We start from the raw sequence: 20917 nt of genomic DNA, 5'->3' as shown, positions 1-20917 counted from the left end.
CTGATGCCCTCAGGGCCCGCAGCCTTTGTCTGCTCCTGATGTTCCTGATAGAGGACACAGAGCTTGCTTTTTACCACTCCTCAGAGGTGTGCCGAGAGCTGTGGCAACCACCACAGAGGAAGCTCGTGACTGGGTAGAGCAGCCACCAGCAGATCTTTCCGGGTCTGGCTGCATACCAGGCCCGCGGGAAGAAGCCCCAGAGCCCTTCTTTGACCTTGTGTGTTATGTGACTCTCCTCACGCAGAGGAGGGCTTGGGAAGAAGTTGGTGCTCCCATCCAGACAAAGGAGCAGGCTTCTTCTCCGACAACACCGAGGGTTGGAACTCCACACTCGAGCAGTTCTCTCTTTCTGGGGTGTGCAAGGGACACCCTCGGCTGGGAGCCACAGACCCCAGGCTGAGGGCTGACCTGGGGTCTTAGGGTAGGCCTCGTTTCAGTCTGTGACCGCCCCTCCTGACTTTGACATCAGCAAGTATCATCTTGACACTCCATTGTCTTTGGTTCCCCTCTAAGCCCATCCAAGCCCACTATTATAAATACTCTGGGGTTGGAGGCCGGGTGGGTGGGGGGGAGAGAAGAAAAAGATGATATTAAAGGGAAAGTCAGAGATGGCCCATGAAGGGCGAGACCCCTGTTTGATACCCAGGCCCAGGTTCCTGGCCTTTGTCATTTAAGCCCTAGGAAGGGAGACAGACATGGAGAGGGGCAAGGGTCCCCTGAGCAAAAGTTGGAAGTTCCTGGGAGGTAGGGTGTAGGGGCTGGGAGCTGGCTCCTTTGACCCCTTGTCTACTGTATTAGTCCGGATTGACTAGTAAAACAAATTCATAGATACTCCAATGTGCAAAAGAAAGAGCTTTATGTAAAAGAGTGATTGTCTGTTAAGAAAATACCCCAGCCCTGTCCAGATCAAGTCCATAAGTCTGTTATTAGCCCATATGTCCGATAACAGTCTATAAATTCCTCTTCCAATTCACACAATACATGCAATGACACCAAATGAGTGCAGGAAGATCACAGGCCAGTGGGTGGAAAGTCTTGTGGATCCAGTGGCAGTGGAAGCATCTCAGTGCTGGCGTGGGTCTCCACATGGCTTCTCTAGCTCCAGGGCTCTGGCTCCATCAGTGTAGCTCCATGCAGCTTGTCAACAGGAAGACGAACCAGAAAGAGTGTGTGTCCCGCTTCCTGGGAGGAAGACAGGCGTTCTCAGAATCCTCAGGAGAAGGCCATGCCCACACATCGGCCTCATTGGCTGTGACCTGAATGACGGGCTAGAATCCACCCCTTCGCAAGTTGATGGGAGATTATGTAACCGCCACACCTACGTACAGTTAGGGAGGTCCCTGCCCTCCTACCCACGCCTCCCCTCACATACCACCCCCACCCCCACCCCTGACTCACTCATTCTCACTCATTCCCTGTGCCTTGTCTCCCTCTTCTTTCTGCTTCAGTGCGCTCCCCTCCGGGGCTGGCCAAGACGCCTCTGTCTGCTCTGGGCCTGAAACCCCACAACCCTGCGGACATCCTGCTGCACCCCACAGGCGGTGAGTGATCTGGAGACGCTGGTGGGAAGGGGGGGCGTGTCTCTGCCTAGGGGCCTGGGACCACAGATCCCACAGACCTGGGGGGTGGGGTTCATTCAACTTTCAGCTTCCTCTGATTTGGGGACTTGAAGACCTTAGTCTCTTTCCTTGGCATCGTCAGCTCTCTGCCAGAAGCCTGGCTTCCCATCCCCAGCGTGCAGGCATACATGGATGCCTCTCTGTACATGTACCCTGCTGGAGAAATTCAGCCCGGTTACTCTGAGCCAGGGGGCCCACTTCCAGCCCAGATGGCTCTGCTCTGAGGATCCTTAAGATGCCAGCGGCCTGGCAGCCATTTGTCCTCAAGCTCATCTGTCCTGCCTTCAGTGGCGCACAAAATGCTGCTGCCAGAGAAACCTGTGACTCCCGGGCAAGCGGGCCCCTCATCCCTGGGTCTGCATCACTTTGGACTCCTCCCCCTTCCCTGACCTGGATCAGTGGTCCCTTTTGCCACACCCCCAACACTGGACAGTGCTTGCCCTGCACCTGAGGAGGGCGCCCAGGAGCTTGGGGCCTGAGGCAGGAAAGAAAGAGACCACCTGGCTGAGCCACTGCCCAGCTCTGTCCTGACACCCTGTCTTGGTTACTGTGGAAGAAGGGAGGGGTGGGGGACCCTGCTGTGGAGAAGGGTCTCCCTGGGCCCGAGCTCATACCCCCAACTTCCCCAGTTGCCCTGTTCCCATGGGGATGGAGAGAGTGGTGGCCATGGTCATTAGTGACCACTGGAGTAGGCCAAGCCCAGAGATTTCCCTAGATTGGTTTCCAAGCTGGGCCGGGGCCGTGGGAGCCAATCCTACCTCTTTCTCTTAGTCCCCAGGAGAGTGATCCAGCCAGGTAGGAGGGGAATGGCATGCCTTTGGGACCCACCAGACATGACCTGGGCACATCCTCCCACGCAGGAGGTGTCTGCATGGCCGAGGAAAAACTGAGTCACGGGCTATGGAGGGGGTTGGGAGCCTGCCTCTCACTAGGCTGGCACACGCCTGCCAGAGACACGGTCCATGCAAGCCTTGGGTGGCCCAAGGGTGGGACTCACCTCACTCAAGTGTGAGCAGGTCTCCTTTCATTGTGCCACCTGGTCCCTCCGGGGCCCTGGACCTGGGGAGCCCTGTGTGGGCGACACTCCCTCCCCCACCTGGGGCTCCTCCAGGGCCAGCCAGCTCTGCCCTCACCTCCCCCAGCTAGCCCACCCCCTTTTCTCAGCAAAGTCTCTCTCCAGACACCATCCCTGCTAACCTCTCTCTCTCTCCCTTGTGCTCCTCCTCCACCTCTATCACCTGCCTCTCTGGCCTGCCTCTCCTCCCTCTCACCCCCTTCCCATCTTCCCCAGAGGAGGATGAGGGGCAGGGGGTGCCTGCGCTGTGTGAAGGTAAGTGTGTGGCAGCTTCCTGTCCTCTGGGCCTGGGGGCGGCTTTTCCTGTGGTGCTTGTTCTGGCCGGCCAGCGAGGCAGCTCTCTTCTGACCGGCAGTCAAGTGATTAGGCACATTGTTTCCTTATTCCCACCCCAAGATCAAGATCTTGGACTCCACATGAGTCCTGGGTGGGGACATGTAGTCAGCAGGCACAATGAGTGCCTGGGCACTAGGGCAATGTCACCTGTTGGGTGAAAAGCCCCTCCCCTAGTGGCTGTTCTGACAGCATGCGGCAGATTCCTGCAGGGAGGGGCCCAGGACAAACACACAGAGGCAGAGGCCATGTGCTCATTCCACAGCAGGATTGCACAGCCCCCCTGGCCTCTGCCCACGTGGGGCTGGTCGTCCCCCAAGTCACGACGGTCAGAAATATTTCTAGGCCCGGCCATGTATCCGGAGGAGAATTGCGCCCATTTGAGAGGCCCCTGCCTCAGAGCTACAATTGGGTCTCTTAAAGCCCATATCTGGTCTCCTGTCACCCCAGAAGGCACGGAGTTTGCCTTGCCAGAATCTTAGGCACCTTTGGGAATTTCTGGAAAATCCCTTGGTGGCTCTCTGGGATACGTGTTGGGCTGCCAACTGCGAGGTCCGTGCTTCAAACCCACCAGCTGCTCCTAGGGAGGAAGAGGAGGCTGTCTGCTCCCATTAAAGAAACCCTGCACCCAGGGGCTGTGAATCAGAGGGGGCTAGCTGGCAGTGGGCTCTGGGCTTCTCCACCTCAGGAACCCTGTTGGTGCGGTGGGTCAGCACTGGGCTGCGGATTGCAGGTTGGGCTTCAGCCCCAGTAAAGCTTTATAGCCTCAGAGGTTCTCCATCAGGGCGCTCCAAGTCGGGACAGGGAGCGGTCTTTGTGGATTATTGTCAACAACAGGTGCATCATCTGGCCTGGAGCTTCAGAGGGTTCACATGTCAGTGCGCCTCAGCTTAGCTCTGGTTTCCCATGAGTCCCTGTCTCGTCCATTGGGCAAACAGAGCAGGGGCATCATCGGGCTAGGCGGCTGACTTGGAATTCAAGCAAGGATTCAGACAGCGGCTGCTGTAAGGGCAGCCGTCTGGGCCACCTGTGGTGGTTCTGGGCATGGGTGTCGCCATCTCCCCCAGGAGCCCTGGGCCCCAGGTCGGGTTCCATTGGATGGATTTGGACCAGGAGCTGGACGGGATTGATTTTCTGATGTCCCAACTGTGGTTCCGTTTGCCCTGGTTTCCTTAAACCCTCCCTATCAGGTGGCTCTCTGGGGCCCAGCTCTCACTTGCCTTTGCTTCTGTGACCTTGATTGTCAACCCCAAAGTGGGCCTGGTGTGTGCCCCTGTGAGTCAGCTGCCGCCAGATTTGACGGCTGGGGCATCCCAGAAGGCTTTGCCCATTCCAGCCAGCCAGGGCTGGAGAACAAGGCCGCACTGGCACCGGACCTCTGCATGGGGTGAGCACTGTACATGCTGGGCGGCTGGGTGTGGCTTCTGGCTCCCCGACCCTCAGACCCCGAGAGAGGACTTGCCCTCAAACTAGACACTGCAGATCCCCAACAGGGCTACAGCTGGGACGGGGGCCTGGGACAAGCTGGACCCCGAACAGTGTTAGGCTTTCAGATACTAGGTTTGGCATCCAGGTCCCATCCCTTCCCAGGGCTAGGTAACATACACGGGCCTCAAGCCCTCTATCGGGAAAGTCTGAGGGATGGGCGAACCCACGGGCTAAGAGGGCCTGGTGGCTGTACTTCTCTTGGGGAGAAAGAACCGAGACATGCCCAGTGCACCCCGTAAAGGAGCCCTAGCCTTCGAGGTCCTGAGCTGGCCCCTCCATCGGTCACCGAGTCAGAGTTTGAAGGGTCCTTAGGAACCACCTCTGTCCCACACAGCATCATCACAGGAAGGGAGGGAGAGCACTGGGTGCCATGGTCCACACTAAGAGGGCATCTGCTCCTGGTCATGTCAGAAGGCCACAGAGCTGAGGCTGGAATTAGTGGTCTCCTGGTCAAGTGGCCATTTGAAAGCCTAACTCCAGCCTCCAGGCACCATGCCCTGGGATTCCAGTGTGGGAAGCAGAATTGCTGTCAGTGGCCAGGGAGTGGGCATGGCTCAGGGAGCAAGTTGCAGGCAGTTGCAGGCAGCCAGCCAGCTTGCTATTTCCTGACTCAGGCTCTGCCTCCTGGGTCAGGCCAAAGGCACATTCTTTCCTGACCCTCCACTGCTTGGCCTGATTGCCCTGGTCTGATGGGAAATTCAGAAGAAATGTGAGGGGGATGCTCAGAGGCACCGTCATTCAGAGAGGGGAAAGAAGGCGCTGTTCAAGACTGCCATTCATGCATTCCCTGGGTGCATCAAGTCAGTAGATATTTGGTGTGCCCACTCTGTGCCAGGCACTGTACCAGCCCCAGAGGGCGCAGTGAAAAGTGACACGAAATATGACCCTGGCTCTCATGGATACCGTACAGCAATAAAACAGAAACAAAACAAAAAACCCTAACTGAGCTTGAAGAATAGGTGTGAGGGTGAGTGGATGCTGACTGGCCTGGTGCACAGGAAAAGGAGACAGGAAAAGGGCACGTGCCAAGGCCCTGGGGTGGGAGGGGGACAGCATGCAGTGTAGAAACGGCAAAGCCAGTAGCGCAGGAGTGCAAAGCAAGGGGGGACTAGAGGCTGAACAAGCAGGCTGATGTGGTGTAGGGAGTGAGGTCAACCAGAGGAGTGTGGTAGGAACCCCCTTTGGCCGATGCAGAGATGAAGAGGAAGGAGTCCGATGTCTGCCTATGCCAGACCCAAAGCAGCCTCCTTTCATTCGGCCCTGCCGGGGACAGAGGACATGGTAGACCTCTAAACAGGTACGTCCCTAGCATCAAGAGCTCCCTTCCAAGAAGGAGGGCAAGGAGAAAGCCTGCAGTTGTGTGGACGGACAGACGGAAGTCATTATCGAGGAGACAGAGCGGGAGTAGTGACTGCAACTTCTTTCCCAAAGAAACGGACACAGGGAGCTTTCAAGGCAGGTGCTGCTGGCTGTGTGACCAGGTGGGGCCAATGGGCACAAAGGAAGACAGGGGTGTTACATAGAGCCTCTCTTGGGATTCTCCCTCCTCTGCCGTCTATGGTGAGAAATGTCCTATGGGCATGTGGTATTTTTGGAGATGCTGTCCAGGGCAGATATATTAAGCACCTATGTGCCGGCCTTGTGCTGGGCTCTGAGCGTGTGTATTTCCATGTAGGTGGGCGCGGGGCCAGTCAGGGTAGGAACGAAGTGTTACAGGAGTGCAGAGGGAGGGGAAGTGTTACAGGAGTGTAGAGGGTGGGGCATGGGGCTCAAGCTGGAAGGTCTGGAATTGGAACATGAGCCCCTGGATCTGGGGTTCTGGGGTTTCTTCCTCTCCTGCTCCCACCCACCTATCTGTTTCCTTGTCTCCAGACCCAGGGCCATTCCAAGAGGCAGAGCATGCACCTCAGAGAGCGAGTGGCAAGCTGGGTTGAAGGAGGCGTGTTGCCTGCTGGAACCAATTCCCTCTGGTGCTTCCAGCTGCTCTCAGGCGCCAGTGGCCACTTGGGCTGGGTTTGAGCTCCTGGAATGTTCCTCAAGAAGGAAGTACTGTCCCTGGCCCTGCCTCTCCGCCCTCTCTCAGTCTGTTCTTCCCTTTACCTCTCTGGATGCGTCTGCTCCAGGACCGGAGGAGAGGATTGGAGTGGCGATGGGAGAGGGCATTCCAAAGACACACCTAGGGGGTTGGGCAGGCCCCTGCAGGGCTAGTTCTAAATCTGTAGCGCCTTAGTACTGACCTTCACCGGTTGCCTTCCAATTGACCCTGAAGCACGGTGACACCCCATGAGCATCAGAGTACTGATAAGCAGCTCCATTGGCTTTTTGGTGGCTTCGATGGCCAGATCTTTCTTCCTGGGCTCCCGAGGGTAGACACATGGCCCCCAACCCCCCAGCCTTTTCATCAGCAGCCAGGTGTTTTTGCGCCACCCCCTGTGGGCTCCAGCCTCAGCACTAACAGGAAAGGATCTGAACAGGTTTTCTTATCTCTCGGCCCTTGGCGCTGGCTGGATACATCACCCATGAGGAAGCTGAGGCCCAGCAGCTGGCCCAGGGTGCCTGGGGTGGGGGTGGGCGGGCAGGGGAGAAGCCAGGGGCTGCGGTCTACAGTGTGGGGGCAGCAGCTTCCGCACTGGGACTGTGGTCCTGCAGTGGGGAGGAGAAAAGAAAGCCGAGGAGCAGTCAAGGAGAGGGTGCGTTGTCACTGGGGTGCGTTGGAGCCCGGGCACTTGAGGGAACGGATGATTTGGCCCAGGAGCTTGGAAAACCAAGTAACTCTGGAGGTTCACCCCAATACAAAGTCAAATAACTCCCCCTGACTGTCCCTCTCTGCAAAGGAAGCTTTCTGTCTTGATTTGTGTGGCTCCCTGTCTGCAGACAAGGAGCAGGTGGGGGAAAAAAAGGATGGGGTGGGAGGAGAAGGAGGAACTCTGTGTGTGTGTGTGTGTGTGTGTGTGTGTGTGTGTGTGTGTGTGTGTAGAGTAAGGTGAGGGAAGTCCTCAGGGAGGAGCTGGGCAGGAGAGGGTGTGGACAGAGCCAGGGTGGGGCCAGGCTCTGCAATCTACCAGCCAGCAGCCCAGCTGTGGAGCTTGGTCACCTCCACTCCCCAGGGCTGTCTCCTGATATGCAGCTGCTCCTGCCTGGGTAAGCCGTCCTGCCCCCCACCCTCCACCACCAGCTGCAGACCCCAGAGACTGTTGGGAGCTCCCTTGGCTGAGGAGGTTGAGGGGTGGGCTGATGGACCGAGCCTCACCTCTCAGAGTTTCTGGAACAGTAAGCATTCCCAGTCTATTTAGGGTTCCACGCAGCCTCTGTACACGCTGACACCAGGCTGGGGTCATCAGAAACCACCGGTCAGCTTGGTCTAATGGTCAGCAGGCCAACCAGGAATCGCACATGGAGTCCCCGGCTCTGACCTGACCAGCCAACCTCACACCCAGGACTGACGGACGAGCAGAACATGAGTCCTTGGCTTGGCTTCAGTGTTGTGTTGGGCTCATCCAGCAGGGGATGGCTCGGCTCACACAGGTGGGGAGCTCAAGGAGGGCGGTCTCTTTGAGGGCGGTCTGGGCAAACCAGAGAGGGATGGTGACTCTCCCCTCTCCCAGCTGCTTCCTAAGGGAAGCAGGGTGCCAGTCCCACCCCAGGCCTGCAGGAACCAGGAGAGAACAGGGCTCTGGTCCTGGAGAGAGGAATGTGGACACTGAGGTCCTGATTTTTCTCTCCTCCCTCCCTTCCCACCAGTCCAACCCATTGGCCAAAGGCCAGGGCCTCTGCAGAGGGACAAGTGGGTCTGCGGGTGGGTAGCAGTTGGGCCAAGTCGGCCTCCAGGGACAAAGAGTAGCAATCAGGAGGCTGTCAGTGGGCTGGAGCTAGCACAGACCTTGTGGACGCTTCATACTGAACTGTCAGCAGGACCGGCAGACAAGGAGAGAGACGACTGAATGAATGTGCTGGTATCCCTGTGTCTGGATAGGGCTGCAGGTCTTGTCTTCATTCACTTGCACAACAGCCACATGCGAGGTCTCGCTATGGGCCTGGTGCTGTGTGGGGGTCTGGGAATAGAAATCAGCAAGGTAGGCTCTGGGCACTCAAGGGGTGGGGTTGGGGGGTGGTTGGTTGGCCATGGAGCAGATGGACCCCTAGCAGTCCTTGTGGGAAACGGAAGGGTGCTGAGCACTTCTGGAACCCAGCGGAGGTGGCCTGGAGTGCCTGGGAGCGTCCAGAGGGGTTTTCAGAGAAAGGGGCTCAGGGTGCCCAGGCCAGGTGGTCCTGGCTCTTGATGGCCATTTCTGTGGGTGCAAAGCCCTGATGGTTTCTTCTGTCATGTGGGGTGACCTCAGGGCAAGGATCCAGCCCCCCACCTCCCCCCAGACCCATCGAGGCTCTCAGTGCCTGACTTCTGGCTGGCCTAGCGTGCAGTGCCAAGAGTGTGGTCTGTGGCCAGGCTGCCAGGGTTCCCCACCCAGCCTGCCATCTGCTAGCTGTGCAGCTCGGGCATGCCATGTGCCTTCTCCAAATCCTCCTGTCCTATTTTTATCGTTTTGATGAACCCCGGGGTGTTGACTCTTGTCTAGGCAGAGGCTTGGGGGATGCTGTGGGCAGAACAGGGGTCAAGGTTGCAGTCACCTTTGGGAATCCCTATGCACTGGGCAGCTGCCCGCAAGGTCACCAGACAGAAGCCACCAGCTGCTTCTAGGGAGAAAGAGGAAACTTTCTACTCCTGTGAAGACTTACAGACTCGGCACCCTGCAGGCCGTTCTAGCCTGTCCTGAAGGGTCGCTGTGGGTCCGAATTGATTTGATGGCAGTGATTGTGACTTTGGTGAGGTTGCACCCCCTATGTAGAACCTTCTTCCCTAGAGGTTCTGTGAGCCGTGGGGGGTTGGGGGGAGGGCTGTACGAGGTGGCTTCATAGTGATGGTGAAACGTCCCAGCATCTTTAATTCCATTTTTCACCCCACAAACGTTTTGAAGCCCCCTCACTATTACATGTCCTTTGTAAACTGCTAACTGCAAGGCAAGGTCAGAGGTTCAAACCCACCTGTCACCTCCTAGGGAGAAGGATGAGGCGGTCTGCTCCCGTAAAGATTTGCAGGCTTGCAAACCCTACAGAGAGGGTCTCCACGGGTTGGCATCCAGCCGATGGCAGTGGGTTTGGGTGTTTGTTGGTCTGCTTGGTTAAGTGGCCGGGCATAGAATGTCCAGGCCTGCCAGGAGCCGTCCCCTTGGCCCTGGGGTCAGTCTCGGGAGGAATGCTGTGTGTGTCAGGCTGTGCTGGAGGGGCGTGCCTTTGCCCTGGAGCTGGCTGTTGCCCGTCTGTTGCTAGGCAGGCAGGCCTGAGGGTTTGGGGCATGGGGAGGAGCCTGCGTGAATACTAGCCCTGGCCTGGGAAACACGCAAGGCCAGGCTGGACGTCGGTGTCCATTTAGAATCCAGCTTCTGAAGTCGGGGCTGGGGAGCTTCAGGGGGCCCTGGAAGACAGGGTCATTGTAGAAACGAAGCAGTTAACGGGCCCACCAATGTCCTAGTTCTTGGAGCAGGGGGAGGCTCCCTGATGGCCGTGTGCAGAGGCAGAGCCCAGAGTCCATTGCTGGGAGCTTTCCTGGAGTCCGGCGCTAGTGAAAGGTGGCTGCTGGACCTATCCTAGCTTCTCCGAGACCCTGGCCTGGGGTGGGCATGGGTGGCAGGCACTCCGGAAGAATGTTCTCTGTCTGCATGCCTGGTCATTCCTGTGCTGCCTTCAGCCGTCAGCTGGGCCCTGGGTAGCCCGTGTCCCTGTGGGTCTGTGCTCAGCACCGCTGTCTCCTTGCCCCTTCCAGAACCGCGGAGCTATGTCGAGTCTGTGGCACGGACAGCTGTGGCTGGGCCCCGAGCCCAGGAGCCCGAGCCCAAGAGCTTTAGCACCCCAGCTGCCCAGGCCTATAGCCACGAGATGCCGCTGAGGAACGGCACGCTGGGGGGCTCCTTTGTCTCTGCCAACCCCCTCTCCACCAGCAGCCCCATCCTCAGTGCGGACAGGTAAGAAGGGGGCCTGGTGGGTGGGAGATGGGGGCCAGGCTCTGGGCAGGCTGGGTGAGGCTTCTCGAGTCTGCCTCAAGTGTGGACAGCAGGGATCAGACCCACATGCTATCCTGTCATGCAGCTCATCAGTGGGAGTGGATGAGGCACAGTTCTAAGGCTTGGTCTAACACCATTCATCCAGAACGGGGCTTGAAGGGGGGAACCAGGGCTTCAGAGTGGATGAGATGTGACCACACCCCCTAGGTTTAAACTCTGAATACCAGCCTTCACTGGTGTGCAGCTGTGCCTCCCTCAGGGCAGGCATTGCACTTTCTAAGTTCAAGGGTTTAATCCACACAACAGCCTTAGGAGGTATGCCCTGGCATTATCTTCAGAAGGGGAAACTGAGGCACAGAGAGGTGAAATAGCTTGTGGGCCAGTCTAGAGCCCATCTCTCAAGCAGCCCCCACCCGCCTCCCTGCCCCAGTGGTCTCATCTACCTCGGGGCAGGAAAGTGCTTAGGGCCCCGGGCAGGCGTCCCTAGTTCTGGCCAGGGATGCAGAGGGCATCGCTGAGGCTGGAGGTGTTGGTGGTGAGTCTGGCAGGATGGCGACACAGGCCCGGAAGTGTGGACACGCCAAGAGCTGTCGCCTGAAGGGGAGGGGCAGCAGCAGGGCGAGTGGAGGGGGACTTTGGTGGAGGGGCAGCCTCCAGTTGGGCAGGGGAGGGTGGACATTCCTGCTCGCAGACTTTGAAGATGGAGGGCCCCCCATATTGGGGGTGTCGTGAGAAGCTGCATGGCTGGAGTAGAGGGGGGCATGCAGAGGGGGTCAGTTCAGGCAGGATGCCGTAGGGTACCCGTGTGATCAGAGGACCACATTAGTCTGCCCTAACTGGAACTCACCCCCAGAAAGGAGCCTCTCCCCTGTCCTCCGGCCCCTACTCCTTCCCCCTAGTGTAGGGTCCTGCCAATTCCTCCTTCATACTCCACAGGCCAAGCCTAGGCCTTAGTCGGCTGCAGACCCTACATTGGTCCAGTGTATTGATTCCTCTCCAGGGTGGGAGGGGCCTGGGTGACAGGAGGTTTCCTCTGGGCTTCTAAGAATTCCGAAACCTCTGCCAGGATGTTTCCCCAAGCCCACCTTGCCCACAGCTCCGTTTCTCAGGAGGTCAGCTCTGGGCTGCAGGAAGGCCATTTCTCTGACCTGCCCCAGCACCCCCACCCCACCCCTGCCCGTTGCTGATGTTCTGTGGGCTTGGTGTGTGGAAGTCCTTCTTTGTTCTCATCCACGTTTCTCCTGCTGTGCCATTGGCCCCTCTTAGGACTCAGGAAGGGAGTGTGTTTTTTTCTTGGGCCTTAATTTTTCGGAACTCCCATTTTGCTGCGCCCACCCCCCATCCTCACTGCTGGCTCAGCTTCTCTACCTCCCATGTCTCAGACCGCAGTGGATGCACTCCAGGCAGTGGGAGGAGGGTCCAGGCAGGCTTTCTTCTGGCCTGGCCCTTTACCCTGCCCTTGACCTGAGAGCACCCAGCTTCACAAACTTCTCATCCCCCAGGGGGCACCCAAACCTGCCCAGCCTCCCTGCTGTCTCCTTACAGCTGCTGTTACCCAGGGTCCATGCCAGCCTTCGTCCCCTCTCCTACATGTCACGGATGGGCAGAGGTTTGGGTCTGGAAGGAGGGAGGCCCACATGATGGAGCCCTTCGCCGTCCACATGGGAGGATGTTAGCAAGCGGAATGCACGGGTCCTGACCCCCAGGCCTTTGCATTGGGCTTCAGGGCTCCGTGTGAACATGTCTTTCAGTGTAGCTGTTCCTCCAGGCACAGTCTCCTCCGAACTGCATCTTATCAGCATCTTAGAACAGACTTCTCACTTCATCTGACTTAACCTCTCCATCGAGGAGCTCACTCCTTGCCCACATCCAGGTCAAGAGGCCGGCCACCTTGTGTGTAAAGACTCCGAGTGCTGAGAGCCTCCTGACAACACCAGAAAACTCGCTTCCTAAGTGGCCAGGGGCAATGGCTAGAAAGCAGGCGGTAGAAGGAGCTGGAAAACCCATATTGGAAGTCTCCCCGTCCACCCTTCTCCCACCCCCGGCCCCTCTGACCATAAATCCTTGATTTTGCTTCCTAGAGCCCCTGCTCCAGCCTTCTCCATAGGTTAAGGTTGGTCACCTGACAGCTGGGAGGCTGAGTGAAGGCAGGGCTACTTTTCGTGGGAGCGGACAACAGGTGTTCAGTCGAACCCCCTTCTCTTTGACTTGGGTCTCAGGAGTCTCCACAGTGCAGTGGAGTGTGAGTGGGGTCCGCACTAGACAAAGGGAGGCTGAAGCCTCAGGGGTCTTCTTGGGCTGTGTGGGCCTGAGGCACTGGTTTAAGCTTTCCGAGCCTCTGTTTCTTCTGCTGTTCAGCGAGGCTGATGTATGCCCACCTGGGAGGCTGCCCTGGTGGTTCCGTAAGGTGACTTGTAACACCCCAGCATGCCTGCGCACAGCACGTAGAGCTACAAGGGGGCTTCAGAGCGCCTGGAAAGTTGAGTTTAAAGACAATGAGATCGATCAAGGAGCCGCCCTTGGGTCATCTCGGGTGTCCAGGGCTGGGGGGCGGGCGGGGCGGAGGGTGGAGTGTGCTGGGACAGCGACCTTTCTTGCCACCCTGGGTGACCTGTCCCGCTGTTCCCCTCTCTGCCCTCTCTCTCCAGCACTTCAGTGGGGAGCTTCCCATCTGGGGAGAGCAGTGACCAGGGCCCTCGGACCCCCACGCAGCTGCTGTTGGATTCCAGTTCCCGCTCGGGAAACCTGGGCCAGCCCAGCCCTTTGGCCCAGAGAAGTTACCAGAGCTCGTCGCCTCTCCCAACCATGGGCAGCACCTTCAGCGGCCCCGATTATTCTCTCCAGCCATTCAACTCATCTCCAGACAGCCAGAGCCGGCCTCAGTTCAGCGTGGCTGGGGTCCATGCCATCCCTGGGAGCCCACAGGCACGCCATAGGACAGTGGGCACCAATACCCCGCCAAGCCCTGGCTTTGGCCGGCGGGCTGCCAACTCTGGCATGGCTGCCCCTGGGAGCCCGAGCTTGAGCCAGCGCCAGGTGGCGGGGCCTCTTGGGAATGCAGGAACGGGTTTCCATGGCAATATGGTCTCTAGCCCCCAGAGCAGTGCCACAACCACTCCAGGGAGTCCCAGCCTGGGCCGGCACCCAGCAGGGCCCCCCAAGGCCTCAGGCTTCCATGGCAGTGTGGCGACCACTCCAGGGAGCCCCATCCTGGGCCGGCATCCTGGGACCCACCAAGGCAATCCGGCCTCCAGTCTCCATGGCAACACAATAGCTAGTCCTGGAAGCCCCAGCCTGGGCCGTCACTTGGGGGGCTCTGGATCTCTGGTTCCTGGCAGCCCCAGCTTGGACCGGCATGCGGCCTATGGTGGCTACTCCACTCCTGATGACCGGAGACCCACCCTGTCCCGACAGAGCAGTGCCTCGGGCTACCAGGCCCCCTCCACTCCCTCCTTCCCGGTCTCCCCTGCCTACTACCCTGGCCTGAGCAGCCCGGCCACATCCCCATCGCCGGATTCAGCTGCCTTCCGGCAAGGGAGCCCCACGCCAGCTTTGCCAGAGAAGCGGAGGATGTCCATGGGAGACCGGGCAGGCAGCCTCCCCAACCATGCCACCCTCAACGGGAAGGCGTCCTCCTTGCCCGGCACCAGCGGCATGTCCAGTCCCAGTGGGGGCAGCACCGTCTCCTTCTCCCACACTCTACCGGACTTCTCCAAGTACTCCATGCCAGGTGGGCCTCTCCTCTCTACCCCTGCCTCCTGCTGCCCTGGGTGGTCTCCTGGCAGCCCCTTGGCAGCCACCTGGGGCCTATCACGGACCTCTGAGGCTCAGTCTCCCTATCTGTAATGTAGTGGTTCTCAACCTGTAATGCAGTTTCTCATGTTGTACTGACCCCCCAACCATAAAATTTATTTTTGTTGCTACTTCATAACTTGTCATTTTGCTACTGTTGTGAATTGGGCAACCCCTGTGAAAAAGTCATTTGACAAAGGGGTCGTGACCCACAGGTTGAGAACCGCTGGTGTAATGGGAGTTCCAGGTGTCCTCAAGGTCACCGTGGGGGTGAGTGGGGGTGGCGGTGGGGCGGGTGAAGATGCAGATGAGGGTGATGGTGATGAGGGTGATGAATGTCATTGTGACCGCATCTCTCTCGCTATGGTCGAAGCTACCACCGTTTGCGGAGCATCTATGACAACATCCTGGGTTCCTAGCGAAGTACGGTCTCATCTCAGCTTCGTGACCAACGGATAGAGTAGTAGATCTAGCTCTCACTGCCCCCTTTGACACCTGAGCAGAGCAGGGCGTGAAGAGGGCCACACAGCGAATAAGTGGCAGGGCCAAGATGCCAGTCCAGGCCCGTCTCCAACACGTACTTTTTAAAAAAATAAAAGATTTTATGGGGAGCGCCTACAGCTCTTATCACAGCCCATCCATCCATCTATTGTGTCCAGCACATTTGTACCTATGTTGCCATCATCATTTTCAAAAACATTTTCTTTCTACTTGTAACTCGCGCTCTGAAAGCGTGCCAGAGTGGTGTCACAGGAGGGTCACCGTGCTAGGCCCTGGTCCTCCTTACGAGGTCACTTACAGAGTGCTCTGTGCCCCAGTACTGATCCCTGCTGTTCTCACCTGCCCTCGGTCCCTCCATCAAAGATGTGCCAATCAGATGTGAAGGGGGCCGAGGCCAGGGCGGGGCCTTTCCATTGGAATCTAGTTCTCTCCCACCCCGCTTTGCCGCCTTGGCCTGTGTGCACTTCCTTCGCGCAGACTGGCCTCCTTGCCTCTCCTGGTAGGGGCTCCTCTTTCTGAGGCGAACTGGTTTGTCACGAAAGACTAAGCCCATTTCGATTTTCCTTTTCCTCCTGTTTTTTTGCCCTTTTTTCTTTTTCCCTAAGCCGCTCAAACCGCTATTTAGGTTTGAGGCATCAGGAATCCGTAGGGAGTTTTTAGTAACATGCTATCTGTGTATTTCCACAGTCCCTTTCCAGAAGGGAAACCCGCCACAATATCCTGTTGAGCCTCCATATATGTGGTTCTTTGTCCCTCCCCCACCCTCCCTAACACAGAGTCAAGGCCTCTGCAGATCCGCAGCATCTTGGCCAGGCCTGGAACCTACCTAAGTCCACAGCCACTCTGGGCCTGGGGCGTTCAAGGCCATTTCCAAGGTTTCAGGGAGCCTGGGATGGGCCCCAGCTGCTGAGTGCCACTCCCAGGTCCTGATCTAGACCATGGAAGCTGGGACACCTACGGTGACCCTACACACCCCTGCTTCCTGTCACTCACCAGGAACATCTGGTCCCCAGCTCCTTGGAGGCTATAGAACTTCTAGTCGCTGGAGTACTTCCTGTTTCCCACCATCTTCCCTGCTCAAAATAGCTCTGGAATCAACACAGGAAGGCACATGGGCCTGTAGTCCCATCGGACAGCTCATTAAATAGCCCAGAGGAGCAGTGGGGGCTGGGAGGCTTGGGAGCCCAGGGAGACCAGCATGCAGGAGTTGCAGGGCCCAGCTGCCTAACCCAGAGGCCTGCCAGGAAAAGGAGCTGCCCTCTACCTCCTCCGGGAAGACCCAGCTCCCAGAACCCCCAGACACCAACCCATTGCCACAAGTCCATTGTGATGGAGCAGGATGGAGTAGACTGCCCCGCGGGGTGCCCGAAGTGGTGATCCCTGAGAGGAGCAGACTGCCACATCTTTCACCCATAGAGCGGCCTGTGGGTTCAAACGGCTGACCCTCCATGAGCTATGCCCACAGAGTCCCTCCCCAGAGTCTAGCAGAACACAGATCCCAAGTTGAAATGCACCGAGCGCCAGACACACGACCTTCCACTCCCACCCCTCTCCAGCTTCTGAACCACTGGCTCCCGGTACTCCCATCGCTCTCTGAAGGAAGGAGACAGGGGATGTGGACTTGGAATATTCCTTTCCGCACTCTTCCGCCTCCCACCCTCCTTGTCAATGGCTTGACGCTCAAAGATCTTGCAAACGGTGGAGAGTCAGGGCCACGACTGAATACCTGGATAGGAAGATCTGGGGTGCTTGTCCTGAGCTGGCTACTGGGACCTGCTTACCTGGGAAGGTCTTCCTCGAGCATGGTTTGGGAGAGTCACATCCCCTTCTCTGACCCTCACTTCCCTCATGTGTGAAATGAGGTGGGAAGACTAGAGGCTTTCCAAGCTTCCTTCCATGAGCTATCGAGTCCAGGGAAGGGAATCTCTCAGGGAAGTGAGGCCCGAGGCCCACCGTGGTTGCCCTTACATTCTAGCTTGGCCTTTCAGTTCTTTGTCGCAGATGGGTGGGGGTGAGGAGATTTGGAGAGAGGGGGTCAGCAGAGCGTCTTTGGAAGTATGAGTGACGTGTCTCCCTGCATCCTCAAGGCTGGTCGGAGAGTAGTGAGGAGAGAGACTTATGAAGAAAGCCCCCAGGAGCCGGCAGTCACCCTAGAGGGAAGAGGTGGCGGGAGTCAGAGTCTCCCAGAGCAGGGTTCGGCAGACTTCAGGTCTTAGCCCAACGCGGCGCTTGTGGCACGTACATGTGGCTCTGAGGTCAAATTGAAACGTTTAAGGCTACTATTCAAATCATGGACATTTCATGTGTTTGTGCAAATAAATTCACGGCTCTTGAATCATTGTGAAATTGTCGAGAGGGACAGGACTTCCACCTCAAAAGTTTTCCGGCCTCCATTCTAGAGGAAGGATTTTCAGAAGACTCAGCAAGAAAGCTGTGCCAGGCCTTTCGACGGGAGAACAGCCGGGCGATGGAAGCTGGTGGTGGGGGGAGACACAAATGGATGGAAAGGCGCTCCCAGCCCCTTGCTGCTTACTCGCCTCTGAAGGTGCTGGGAGCACGCCAACTTCCCTTCTCTTTCTTTGTCTTTCAGACAACAGCCCCGAAACAAGGGCGAAAGTGAAATTTGTCCAGGACACTTCCAAGTATTGGTACAAGCCTGAGATCTCTCGAGAGCAGGGTGAGTGCTGGCCTATGCTGGGTCCAGGGGGCATCAGGGGGACACAGCAGCGGGCTGCTGGGAGGACCAGGTCTTCCCTGGTCCAAGAGCACAAGCTGGAAGAGACCCTCGTGCCTCCTTCCAGGAGACCTGGGGGGAGCAGAGACAGGGATTGCAAGGGGTCCTTCCGGGGGTCCTTAATTGTTTAAAAAGTCAAGTGTTTAACCAGAGTTAACACTTGTTAACAAGTTCTTGTTAACAAGATTTCTGCACGTTACAGAGAAAACAAGGTTGGAATGTTGGGGTTGCCGATGGAGTCCCCATTAAGCTCCCAAGGACAGGGTGTGTGGGTGACGGTCCGGAGTGGGCAGCCAAGGCCATGGCCCGCAGGCAGACTCTGCCTGGTTTTGTACATAGGGTGTGACTGGCATCCAGTGATGTCCTGAGGTCTGCCTTTGTAACACAGCGGCGGAATAGAGTAGTCTCAACAGAGAGTGCAGAGCCCAAGAATATTTACCATCAGACCCTTTACAGGAGCCCTGGTGGCTTAGGGGTTATGCATTGGGCTACTCACCACAAGGTTAAGAGTTCAAACCCACCAGCCGTTCGTTGGGAGAAAGACGTGGTTTTTCCCCTTAAAGAGTTACTTACAGACTGGGAAACGCACAGGGCAGTTCTGCTCTGGACTGTGGGGTCTCCCGGAGTCAGAGGGGCTTGAAGGCAGCGAGTCAGTGAGTGAATGTGTTGACAGAAAGTATTTGCTAATGACTCGTTTTAGAGGACTCTCACCCATCAGATACCGCAAGTTCCATCTGACTCGTAGCAGCCCCCTGCGTCACATCAGTACTGTGCGCCATCAGGTTTTCAATGATTGATTTTCCGGTGGGAGTCGCGGGGTACACACCAAACCTTCAGGCCTGTCCTCCAGGGTGTTTTCAGGGTAGACTCGAACCCCCAGCCTTTTGGTTAACAGCCAAGCCTGTTAACAGGGTGTACCACCCAGGGGCTCTAGGAGACATCCTGGGACTGTTAGATTCGGATGTTAAGAAGGTCACTTCTCCTACCGTCGGATGAGGTTCCCATGGGCCCCATGGGCGCAAGTAGAGTCCATAGCATTCACTCACCTGTCCTCCCTCCCCAATGCAGCCATTGCACTCCTGAAGGACCAGGAGCCAGGGGCCTTCATCATCCGCGACAGCCACTCCTTCCGAGGGGCCTATGGACTGGCCATGAAGGTGTCTTCCCCCCCTCCGACGATCCTGCAGCAGAGTAAAAAAGGTAACTCCGTCTCCAGAATGGCTCCTCTCTCAGGACTGAGCCATCTGCACAGTCTCTTCCAGGGTGAGATGCTGACAGGACCCAGGGCATGGGGCGGGTGTCTCGATTCCCATCAGAGCGGGTCCCTGCCCTGACAGGGGCTCCCGAGGAGCAAGCCTTGGGCTTGGTGATGGCTGAGCTCACGGCATGGAGGTGCAGGATGGTTGACACTCTGTGATGATGATTCCTTGAATCCCTGGGAGGTGGGCTTGTAGGTGTGGGCTCTTTGCCCCAGAGAATTCTCACTATAGTTTCTCCAAGACTCCCTCTCTGATCGAACCCTGCATGCAGTTGGAGATTCTTAGCAAGAGGTGAGAGGAGGCCTTGAAAATGGATGGGTTGCTCTTTCTCTCTGTTTGTCTCAGGAGACATGACCCATGAGCTGGTGAGGCATTTCCTGATAGAGACCGGGCCCAGAGGGGTCAAGCTCAAAGGATGCCCCAACGAGCCAAACTTTGGTGAGTGATCCCCCTGTCTGTCCCTAACGTCTGGTCCCATGGCCTCAGGTCCTCTCCCCGCTCCCTGTCTCCAAAGTCTCGGCCCCTAGGCTGAGGGCTCTCCTGGCTTCCTCCAGGACTCTGACCCCACGTTCCTCCTCTTCCAAAAAAGGGTGAACAAACTATGGAAGTGGCTCTCTTTTCTCTATGGCAGCGGTTCTCAACCTGTGGGTCATGACCCCTTTGGGGGTTGAACGACCCTTTCACAGGGGTTGTCCCATTCATAACAGTAGCAAGATTACAGTGCTGAAGTAGCAACAAAAATAGTTTTATGGTTGGGGGTCACCACACCTTGGGGGGTTTTTTGAAGGGGTTTTGGCTTTGGGCGGTTTGGGACCCCTTGTTTTTTGTTTTTCTTTTTTTTTTTTCCCCCGCTCAGCTCAGACTCGTGATCATTTTAACAACAGCTATGACAGCAGCTGCCCCTAGTCAACACCGGCAACGTAGAAGTCCCGTGTGGGGTAGCCTAGGTCATTTCTGTCCACCACACGCATCTGCAGGATGGGCATCACCAAGGCTCTCAGACATTAGCCTGACCCAAAACACGCAGAAAATAAGTGACCGGCCAAGGTGTGAGCTCCGATTCCCAGGCCCCAGAGCTTCTGAGCTTTTTCTTGCTCTGTCCTGAGAGAGGCCCAGCAGTTGGCGGGTGATAGGTCAGAGAACCGGAAAGGATGGGAATGCTGTTAGGCATGTTTTTGGACTGCTGGAATCTTTTCCTTTGGGCCTGGGGGGTAGGTGTTCAGCTTGGTTGGGGCCGGACGAGGGCAAGGTCCTAGAGAAGCTGCAGGTGTCCTGGTTCCTAGGATGCCCTGGGCACCAGACCAGTAACCTGTCCTCTTGTGCTGTGTCTCCCACCCCACAGGATCGCTCTCTGCCCTGGTCTACCAGCACTCCATCATCCCATTGGCTCTGCCGTGTAAGCTGGTCATTCCAAACCGAGGTAGGAACGGGAGACTCCTTGCTCACCGGGCGGCCCTTGAACCAGCCTCCTTCCATGTGGCAGCCCCACCGGCCACTGGAGCACGGGCCTGGGTGGGAGGGTCCCTTTGCCAAAATGAGGAAAGGCAAAAACGCTCTTCCTCCTCCTTCCTCATCAAGAAGAAGGACACGCTATGAAGAAAGTGAACCCCAGGAACCCACGGCATTGGCCTGCCAGCTTGTTAGGGCGGTGGCTTCCGGAGGTTCCTGCTGAATCCGCAGAACAAGCTTCCTGCCGGAGAGGTGTCAGAGAGGAGACAGTCCCGGGAGGACTGTGCCTGGGGGTCGAGAGGGTGGAGGGCAGGGGAGATGGAAGGGAGGTTTAGATTACAGGGCAGTCGGATGTCCCAGCATTGGACTGCAGGAAGAGGGAGGAGTGCGCTGAAGGTTCTTTTAGAGCAGTCAGCGGAGGGGCTCTGGCGGGCATGCGAAGAGAAGGGTGGAGGCGGGCCACGATGTCCCTGGAGTTGCCGGTGTGCGGGTTGACTGAGGGGAGGTTGCGTTAGGGGAACAGGAGACCTCTTGAATCTGAGCAGGACCCAAGACCACCATGGCATCCAGGACAAACGTCTGAGTGAGTCACTGGGGCTGGAGAGGGGCCT

At 57.4% G+C, this 20917-nt stretch overlaps 1 protein-coding gene across 1 annotated transcript in view; it reads left to right on the top strand.

Annotated features, from left to right (window-relative positions):
• The window catches only part of TNS1 (tensin 1), a 110435-nt gene that overhangs the window by 82484 nt on the left and 7034 nt on the right, over positions 1–20917 (top strand). Inside the window, exons 16-24 of the mRNA XM_004701785.2 lie at positions 1449–1541; positions 2391–2414; positions 2911–2949; positions 10334–10532; positions 13220–14301; positions 17455–17541; positions 18667–18798; positions 19203–19295; positions 20200–20277. Of these exons, the coding sequence (XP_004701842.2) occupies positions 1449–1541; positions 2391–2414; positions 2911–2949; positions 10334–10532; positions 13220–14301; positions 17455–17541; positions 18667–18798; positions 19203–19295; positions 20200–20277 (1827 nt within the window). The remainder of the gene's footprint in view (positions 1–1448; positions 1542–2390; positions 2415–2910; positions 2950–10333; positions 10533–13219; positions 14302–17454; positions 17542–18666; positions 18799–19202; positions 19296–20199; positions 20278–20917) is intronic.

This window comes from Echinops telfairi, unplaced genomic scaffold (assembly GCF_000313985.2).
Source record: "Echinops telfairi isolate 266 unplaced genomic scaffold, ASM31398v2 ScPeMD7_3;HRSCAF=10, whole genome shotgun sequence".
Classification (NCBI taxonomy): Eukaryota; Metazoa; Chordata; class Mammalia; order Afrosoricida; family Tenrecidae; genus Echinops; species Echinops telfairi.
This window is presented reverse-complemented; position numbering and strand designations above follow the sequence as displayed.